Source organism: Hypomesus transpacificus, chromosome 2, assembly GCF_021917145.1.
Source record: "Hypomesus transpacificus isolate Combined female chromosome 2, fHypTra1, whole genome shotgun sequence".
Lineage (NCBI taxonomy): Eukaryota > Metazoa > Chordata > Actinopteri > Osmeriformes > Osmeridae > Hypomesus > Hypomesus transpacificus.
Genome location: NC_061061.1, coordinates 16271566 through 16281109, shown reverse-complemented (window position 1 = coordinate 16281109; position 9544 = coordinate 16271566). Strand labels below are relative to the sequence as shown.

Sequence of the window (9544 nt, the reverse complement as noted above, 5' to 3'; positions counted from 1 at the left end):
CCCGTCTCCCTCAGATCGTAAGGCCTTCTACGTGATCTTCACCTGGGACAGTGGAGCTCAGATCTATGAGCTGGTGGCCCAGTCTCTGGGAGAAAGGAAGAAGTGAGTGTGCTCCTTGTTCTGGACTGGACTACACTTGTACTGGTTTGTTCTGGTACTAGTACTGCTTGTACTGGTTTTGTACTGTGCTGTCTAGTCCTGTCATGAACGTGAAAGTAGATGTGTGAAACTGTGTGGTGGGAGACTTGTCATTGTGTCTCTGACTCTCCCTCTCTGTGTGTGTGTGTGTGTGTTTGTGTGTGTGTGTGTGTGCGTGTGTAGTTGGACCGATGTGATCAAGTCTGCAGTGGATGAGCTGAAGCAGAGCGGGCCTCCTGTGATCGATCGTAAGAGGCAGGGCAGCCTGGCACTCGGGGGAGTGGTGTCTCAGTTCAACCCCAGCACGTACGTACCCCACACACACACACACACACACGCCACACACACGCCACACACACGCCACACACGCTTTGGAAATTGTCTTTCCGCCTTCATCTTTCTTTCCCAGCGAGTAACGTCGAGCCCTGGATCCCTCTTTCTCTTTCCCCCAGATTGCAGGCCCCTCTCAGTCCCACGGAGAACGGAGGGGACTCGCTGAAACCCATCACTGGTAAGAACTGGCCGTTCCAGTCTGCTGGGAGGTTTTTCGGCACCTGGACTCACTTTCTGACTTTTTCGGCACCTGGACTCACTTTCTGACTTTTTCGGCACCTGGACTCACTTTCTGACTTTTTCTGTGTCTCCGTCTCTAGACCGAGATAAGGACAGCTTGACAGATGAGAAGACGGCCGACTCGCCCCCTTCGCTGATCGACTACCTTTCAGACAATGGCTTCGATCTGATTGGTCACACCAACAGTGTTCAGGAGAAGGTGGCCAATGGCGCACTGGACGAAGGTGGAGGCGGTTCATTTCCTCCTTTTTTCCTTCCCTCCTTCCCATCCCGTCACTTTGTGATTATTTACATCATGTCATGTTCATCCTACAGTCATGTCCCTGAAGAGGCTATTGGTTGGGAGCATCAGCCTATCAGAGGATTCTCATCTTGACGAGGAAAATGGAGGGGAGGCGTCAGAAAGGAAGGAGCAGGAGTCCGAAGGCTGTCAATCAACAGGTATCTTTCCTCTGATTAGCTTTTGTCAAATCCGACTTTTTGTACTGTCCTTTAACAAGCATAGGGATTTTAGCTGTAAGTAGATGCTCGTGTAGAACGTTTAAATCCCAATATCTCAACTGTCGATCCACAGACAAAGACCCCCACACAGAGGGGGGGAGAGAGGGGGAAGAGGCGGGGCCAGGAGGAGAGGATGCAGAGATGAAGGGAGAGCAGCAGCAGGAGGAGGAGGAGGAGGAGGGAGGGATCAGCGCTCCTCTCGTCCTGTCCCAGGAGAGGAGGGAAGAGGTGCGGAGGAGATTCCTAAGTCTGGAGGAGCAACTGAAGAAACTGCAGGTGACCGAAAAAGGGGGGGACGAACAGAAAGAGAGTTGGGACTTGGAGGAAGAGATGAACAATATAAACTACGACTGGGACAAAGATGGGTAGATTGAAAATTATGCAGGGAGTGGAGAGAGTATGTTCAAGAATTGTGGAGGGGGGGGGGGGGCACAAGAAGAGATGAGATTGGTCCATAAAAAATAGTAGCAGATGACTGAATGACCCTTACAAAGGATGGTTTAAGGAAGGAGGGAGGAATGGGCTCAAACTGCCCAAAGAGAGATTGAGAGAGAAAATCGTTTAACCACAGCTGTTATGGCCGGGCTTCCATCACAGCCAAAATTGCTGAGCAAAATTGGAGTTCTCTGACAATGACTATTATGTGTGCTCCCAGCAAGGGGACGTGTCAGAGGAGAGGGAGCCAGAGAGAGGGGCCAGGGAGAGAGGCCGAGAGGGAGAGAGGCCGAGAGGGAGAGAGGCCGAGAGGGAGAGAGGCCGAGAGGGAGAGAGGGAGAGAGGCAGAAAGGCCGAGAGGGAGAGAGGAAGAGAGGGAGAGAGACCGAGAGGGAGAGAGGGAGAGAGGGAGAGAGGCAGAGAGGGAGAGAGGGAGAGAGGCAGAGAGGGAGAGAGGGAGAGTATGATGAAAGGAGCTGGTGAAAGATGGATGACTGCAGAGTGAAGGTGTGCTTACTTGATCTTGTCCGTAACTTGGTATTGATCCCCCTCTTTCAGGGTATTGAGGAGGCTCACCACCAGTTGCTGGAGGCCCTGTCCAAGTTCACCCTCAAGAAGGGCAACTTCCATTGAGATGCGATGCCCCCTGCTGGTGGAAAGCACAAGGTGAAAGCGCAGATGAACAAGGATAGATGGTTCCTCACCTCCGATCATCTAAGTGGATGGTCTTTCTCATTGTGCATCAAGATCCATTGCAGTGTGACTGTTGCTAGAGAGACCCACAGACTGAATGTGTCTTTTTCTTTTCTCTTTCGTGCGGAATCAGGATGCTCGAGCTGTATTTGGAGGATTGATTCGTAATGGCTGGAACGTTCCGGTTACTCCACTCTGTGCTCGTGTGCCATGCCTGAGCCCTCAATGAAGATTGACAATAAGTCACAGCCAATCAAGACGCTCCCAGACAAACAGACAGAGGGGACGAATAATTGTAACAAGGTGTGCTAGTGTGTGTGTGTGTGTGTGTGTGTGTGTTTTTGCTTTTTTGTGTGGGTTATGCAAGAGCAATATTTTTGCTTTGAGTAGAGGCTGCCGAGGAATATTGATTGTTACCTGCCTTAACACACACACACACACCCAAGACACTTGCTCTGGACATGCCAGATATGTACATAAACAGTATCATTGCCAACCAAATGAGATAGACCTATGACCATAATATGCATGCAGTTACTGCTCTTTGTCCTGTAGAGGGCAGTGTTTAGCCTTAGTAGAATCTACCCTAGCAGAAGGCAGAACCACAATAGATTATGTACTCAAACCAAAGTATAGCAGAAATGCACTTTTACCCCTATCAAATTAGACCAACCTCCCTCAATTCCAACCCTTGAGTTATCATTTTGCCAATATTTATTGTGATTGTAATTATCTACTGTAAAGTATTTGAAAAATCAAATGATTCTGTGTCAAGTACTCTACCCTGATTATTTGGGAGTGTGTGTGTGTATGTGTGTGTGTATGTGCGTGCGTGTGTGTGTGTGCGTGTGTGTATGTGCATGTGTGTGTATGTGCGTGCATGTTGAAAAGGCTAAAGGTCTGTTTTATGGAGTAGTTGTCACGTTAAGAGATATACAACATTTTGGCGTGTTTACTGCTTTTATTTATTCCCCCGGTATCTTCTCCTCTATAACACTGCTTTTGCACTGGGCCTGTAGCTGGGCTGGACAGACGGAGAGAAGGCAGGAGACTGACTTTTATTGAGGCGGAAGCAGAAAGTGGAACAAAGATGGGTGGATTTTTTTTGCGGGGGGGGTTGGAAGTGTTTGAGTGAACTTGAGGCCTTGTGAAGTGAATGAAATGAGCTAGTTTGGCCATCGAAGACGACCGCATACTAAAGAAGAGCACAGAAGCAGATTTGTGTTCACTGTTCTGTAGGAGCCGTCACAAGCATGAGGTTTAATAGGTTGTCACAAGCACACGCGGGATAAGTAGGCTTACGCGCACACACACATATATATATACACACACACTCACTGTAATATGCATGACGTGGGAGTTCAGTACAGTAACAGTGTTTACACCGGCTAGTCAGACCAGCTGACGTCACACACCTCTATTCTGTGTGTGTGTGTGTGTGTGTGTGTGTGTGTGTGTGTGTGTGTGTGTGTGTGTGTGTGTGTGTGTGCGTGACGTCTGTGGCAGTGACCATAGCTCACCAGCAGAAGGAGGTGGAGAAGTTGTTTTATATATATAATATATATATATATATAAAATGCTATATAATAAATGCTGTTCAATACATTTGTAGTCTGCAACAACAAAAGTTACATTATTCAGTGGTAGCAATAATTGTATTGTTTTTACTATATTTTTTGTTTTTGTGTGCTTTTTAAAATATTATTTAGAACATTATTGTAACTGTTTATTACTTGGAGTACTTTCTTGCAGAGTAAAGGCATTTAACTGTGGATTCCGAAGCCGGACCAAAGAGAGATAGCCATATACTAGTAAAATCCTCAGTCGCTGTTATATATTTTGACACGTATACATTGATGTTAGCATGTCACTTAATGCTGTTAGGGGAGCCCATGGCTGGATGGGGTAGGCTGCTCTTCTTCTCTCCAAACTCCCGACACACCAGCGTCAACACTGAAACGATTAGTCTAGGGATAGTACAAAAAAAAAAACAGAGCTGATATGATGAAATGGTGTCACTCCGAAAGGGGAAGCCGTGATGTTTTCCGTAGAACCAAGGGCATCAAGACTTGAATGAACAAGGCTACTTAAGAAGTGATTTATTTGGTGTACCCAGCCAGTTTGGTGTTTTAATTTTTTATTATATATTATGCATTTGTCAAACATGGAGTGTGATCAGATATGTTTTAATTTCTTGTTTGAGAAGAAAAACCATGATTGTATCCAACTATTGAACTGTAAACTGCATATTGGATTAGTTGTTACTGTTCAGTTGCTCAATGTAGGTTAACAGGATAAGGTTAAACAGTTACCCCAACCAAGCTTTCTTCACCATTGATTGAGCAGTGATCAGCAGGTGAAATCCTGCGCAAACCATTATCTCTCTCTCTCTCCCCCGTGCTTTCACACCTATCCTTGATACAAGTACATGATAATCTTGCTTGATGAATATGTATAAAGGTGTATTTATAGAAGGGTGCCTTGTTCTGACGATCACGTTTTGTTGTATCCACAAGACTCGCTAGGAAGCCCATGCTTGTTATTTGGTGAGGGTGGGGGTCTGCTATGGGATCATGAAATTGGCTGGTGACTGAAATGAGCCTTGTGACTGATATGCATCCTGATTTCTTATTGGTCGGTTTGGGGGGGGGGGGGGGGTACAGTTCCTTTTGGTAAAGTGTCTTTCTGATTCTCCCCCTGTGGGTATCTCAGGGGTATCCACTCTGTATTCTTAATGTGCGTATTCACCTCCATGACTGCTGGATCTCCATCAGTATGTTGTCGACTTCTGCCTGGGGCTTTGTATAGAGTAGGCTGTAGGCAGTGACCCAGGCATCGACCTGTCTATCCATACAAATGAATATGCAAGAATTATACTGTGTATTTGGGCTCTGATTCAATTGTGGGTTTTTAATTATGTATACTTCAGAAGAATTGTGGTACGTTTTTATAATTATTATTTTCGAATACATTTTTTAAATAAATGTGGGGGGGGGGAAAATAATTGTTTCGTTTGCTCATTTTGTTCTGTTGACACAACATATATCATAGTGGAATATAACAACAAACGATCAAGAATATCCTGAGATAATGGGTTTCTTCTTCTAGTGTAACCCTAGAAACAACATCAAACTATAACTTCTTGTGTCACCCTACAAACAAGATCGGAGATACGAAGTCACCCTAGACTGTTGAGATGCAGTCGATAAACAAGAACCCCCCCCCCCCCCCCCCTTGTGTTTTTTTGTAAATGGGGGGGTGAGGTTCCTTAAGCACAGCACATTCAGTCAAGCGTACATCCTGTCATGGACACAGAAACAGGTGGTCGTGTCAGTGTCTCGACAACCAGAGCGACTGCTTTTGGAAGGTGTTTGACGGTGGGGACAGCACGAGAGGACATATTTGAGTAGCGCGGTTACTCAAACGCAATTGACATTATGAACGTCATCGCAGTCCTGTTTCTTTTTGGATGGGCAGGTAAGGAAGCCTCTTTCAGCTCGTGCGGTGGTGGTGTGTGCTTCACCTGCATCATTGCAGTGGCTTTTGCATACGTTTTTTTTGTTGTGCGTTTTTGTGCAACCTTAAAAGCGATTAGCTTATAAATGTACATTTACTAAAAACAACTTGAATGTAGGTGACTGTTTACATTACAGTCAAAGTGTACAATTCCATGTCTGTGCACAGAACGTCAGCACTATGGATATAATCTGGTTCGTACAGATGTATTCATAACATTGCATATAAATACATGTGTGGGTCTAGAACACGATCTAACCCTCAGTTCTGCTCCAATGAGGCGAAGCTCCTCTGAGCAGATGTCAGATCATCCCCCACCCTCACAAAACCTCAATTAACTGTCTGACAACAGCATAATGAGGTCAAATGGAAAACAACGATCTGCCCATATAAAACCAATCTTTTCAATCTACCCTCCCTCCCCCCCTCAGTTGTTTCCCAGGGCGACCGTTCCCAGGGCGACCGTTCCCAGGCGACCCTGGAAGCTGACAGGCCTTCTCTGAGGGTCCAGCTCTCCCATGCCGCCCACCTGCAGTGCTGCTACCACACCACAGGGGGCGCTTTGACACACGTCTGGATCCACAGTGTCCACACAGTCAATGGAACGGGCTTCCCCATGACAGTAGACCTGAAGGACCCTCGGGTGACCGTTGACCAGAACCAAACGGTCGAGGGAGTCTGGTGTCATCACCTCAGCCTGAGCTCGGTCCAGTTAGAGGACAGTGGGCTGTACCAGTGTTTGCTGAACGGCAGATCCCCGAGGTCCTCGATGTACACACATGGCACCTACCTACAGGTCTACAGTGAGTGTGTGTGTGTGTGGAAATAGGAGATTTTGTATTTCGAGCGAGCGAGAGACTGTGAAATGGTTATTTCTGTTAGAGATAAGTGCATATCGCGTGTCATGACAGCGTTTCGGGGGGGGGGGGGGGGGGGGGGGGGGGGGGGGGGGGGGCGGTGTACGTGCTGGTTGAGGGGGTACTTCATGAGTCCGGATTGCGTCCCGGGTGGGAAGCCACCTCCCGGAAATGAGTCTCTGCAGGTTGGGATGTCTGGGATAGGTGTTTTATGTGATACAGAGATGGAAAGAGACAGCGCTGGAGATAATGTGCTTGATGATTCGTGGTTGGGTCAATGACACACAATATACAGTGAGCACCAAAGGTTCTGCTTGCCAGGTTTTTTCTTTCCTGCCTTTTGTATAAAGTTTGCTTAAATGAGACTGTATTGTCGTTCATGCTAGATTGACGATTTACAATCTATGTACACTGTTCATACATTTTGGTGTGCTACCAAGCATTTGATTCAACATTATCTTGATTATATCACCCGCCTTGAACAGCAACAGGCCTCACACTCACGATAACCTAGCACACTTTACTTTGTGTGTGTGCGCGCATGTGTGTGCATGCATGTGTGTGTATATCTGCTTGGGGGAGTGGGGTTTCAGACTAGCTCAGCATTGCAAAAGCTTTGTAATCCTAAAATCCAGTTAACCGTAGTCCAGGCGCAATGAATGAACGAATGAATTTCAGCATCGTTGCACTGTACGCCACAGTGGGCTTTTCATACGACAACGAAGACGACGGTCTCGCGACAGTCGTTCCAAAGACCGCGTCACAATCCACCTGGAAAACACAGGCACTGCCCGTGCTGAATGCACACTTTGTTCAGTAATCTCACATACTTTAATCAAAAGGCTCTGTTGAAACGTTGATTAAGTGCTTGGTTTAGAGCCCTCCTGGCAAGGAGAAGGGCATAAAGGACTGTTGTCTCACATTGCGATCACACTGCCCACTCACTGTTTCTTCATCCGATTCATGCAGTGTGCTAATTGTGTAATACTTACTTAGAATAGTGGTATGTATAGTCTACCATAGTCTAAGTAGCTACTGTAACTGCTATCCGATAACTAAGAAAATGGATGAAGAGCATTTGTATTGAATTTACAATATATATACAGTATATATATATATACACACACAACAAAATAAACTACAAATTATCATTTCCACAACCAGTTTGTTGTGCTAACTGCAACACCGAACAATCGGCCTGCTGTATATAGTACAGTATGTACAGCAGTTGGTGTATGTTCCATCTGAGCGCTGAGGCATTTGATTTGACTCTCACTCTCAATGCTTTTGTAAACACACTTGCAGGTGGTACACATCTCTCCGTGTCCTGTCAATCCTATGAGAGAGAGAGAGAGAGAGAGAGAGAGAGAGAGAGATGTTTACTAATCTCTTTTTACCCCCTTACTGCCAGAGCCTATGGAGAAGATGTTTAACTTGAGTGAGACTGTGAAGAACCGGATCCTGGCGGTAGAGGGGGTGTTGTTGCTTGTGTGTGTACTCCTCCCTGGGGTCATTCTGCTCTTTAAGGTCAGCGGTCATACCATACTTGCTTTACTACCACAATAACCTCCCTGGCTAGTCATTAGGTGCACTGACATGAAGTTACATAGACTGCATACAACACCACTATATCAAACAATGTGTGCATATTGATCTTGTGTCCAGAGATAGGAACTGTTGTATCATCATTGTCATCGTCATTTGAATGGTTTGTGGTGAATTGTAATGCAGTTCCGTGGTTTTGGTCTGTGTTTCGGAAAACCCCACTGTTCATTTTATAGTTCAGATTGTATGATGGCAACAGTGTTGTACACAAACTCACATCCCCTCCTACCTTCCCATCTTTTCCTACATTTCCAGGCAAAGAGAGTCAATGAGCTTGAGATTCTGAGAGGTAAAAGGGAAGAGGAAAACATATATGAGGTGAGGTTTAAGTACCACAATGCACAATGCTCACCAATGCACAGACTCAGAATTTTACTGTTTGGGTATCTGAACCTTTAATTTGGGGATCTGAATTGTTTGTTTTCAACAGAAATTGAGGGGGCAATCAATTTTGAGCAGCCTCAGTTTTATTCTATTAGAATTTCTGAAGCTATAATGCTTTTTTAAATTAATTTATTTAATTTTACCAACATGAATGTTTGGACCTAGATTTCTTTTTTTGGGGGGGGGGCACTGATTTTTTCTGCTCGAATTTGCTCCAATGTTCAAAGTAAACCTACGCCATTGAATGAAGGTGAAGGAGAGAAAATACATCTGTGTGAGTTAGGCCATTCTAGTGGAGAGAGAGAGGAGGATATGTTTGGTTTGTAATGGGTACGTGTCTGCATGGGGTACTAGCACTATACATCTCTCTGTTGTATTTTCACTCATGAATGCTTACAGGGTCTGAACCTGGAGGATTGCAGCACCACCTATGATAAAATCCAGCTTTCCCTGGTGCAGGGGGCCTACCAAGATGTAGGGTACAGAGTGAAGGAGATGGGGGAGGATGAGGAGGACGATGCCCAGCTCCAGAAGCCTTGAAAGAGTGGAAGAATGAGGAGAGTTTAGATCAGTTGTTAAGGAGATAAAAGGTGAAGTTTGTGGGACAAGCACATAGAGCTGAGGGTTTTTGATTTTCTGTGCAGTCTGAAAAGCTTTTTTATCAACATTTGAATTGATAGAACATTTTAAAGCTATCTCATGTGTTTCCTGTCTTCCAATGTTTTTGTTAATTTAGCCCAGTTTGACTTTTCTATTATGTTTTAATGTGTCTGCTTTACATAAAGTGAATTAATTAAATGAATGTAATCTTGAAGATGTGGCCTACTGCTTAATACACCATA

General features: G+C 45.3%; 2 protein-coding genes across 7 annotated transcripts in view; both read left to right on the top strand.

The window, feature by feature from the left end:
* The window catches only part of arhgef1b (Rho guanine nucleotide exchange factor (GEF) 1b), a 29870-nt gene extending 24526 nt beyond the window's left edge, over positions 1-5344 (top strand). For all 6 annotated transcript variants that reach the window (XM_047040260.1, XM_047040226.1, XM_047040234.1 and 3 more), the window contains 8 exons: positions 15-102; positions 322-444; positions 591-649; positions 792-935; positions 1027-1152; positions 1286-1488; positions 2206-2313; positions 2474-5344. In XM_047040260.1, the coding sequence (XP_046896216.1) occupies positions 15-102; positions 322-444; positions 591-649; positions 792-935; positions 1027-1152; positions 1286-1488; positions 2206-2280 (818 nt within the window). In that variant the 3' untranslated portion in view covers positions 2281-2313; positions 2474-5344. The remainder of the gene's footprint in view (positions 1-14; positions 103-321; positions 445-590; positions 650-791; positions 936-1026; positions 1153-1285; positions 1489-2205; positions 2314-2473) is intronic.
* Positions 5345-5612: 268 nt separating this feature from the next.
* On the top strand, positions 5613-9516 carry cd79a (CD79a molecule, immunoglobulin-associated alpha). Its single transcript, XM_047040510.1, has 5 exons — positions 5613-5817; positions 6288-6659; positions 8125-8240; positions 8574-8636; positions 9102-9516. The coding sequence occupies exons 1-5, from the start codon at positions 5778-5780 to the stop codon at positions 9240-9242; spliced, it is 732 nt and encodes a 243-aa protein (XP_046896466.1). The 5' UTR covers positions 5613-5777; the 3' UTR covers positions 9243-9516.
* Positions 9517-9544: the final 28 nt, after the last annotated feature.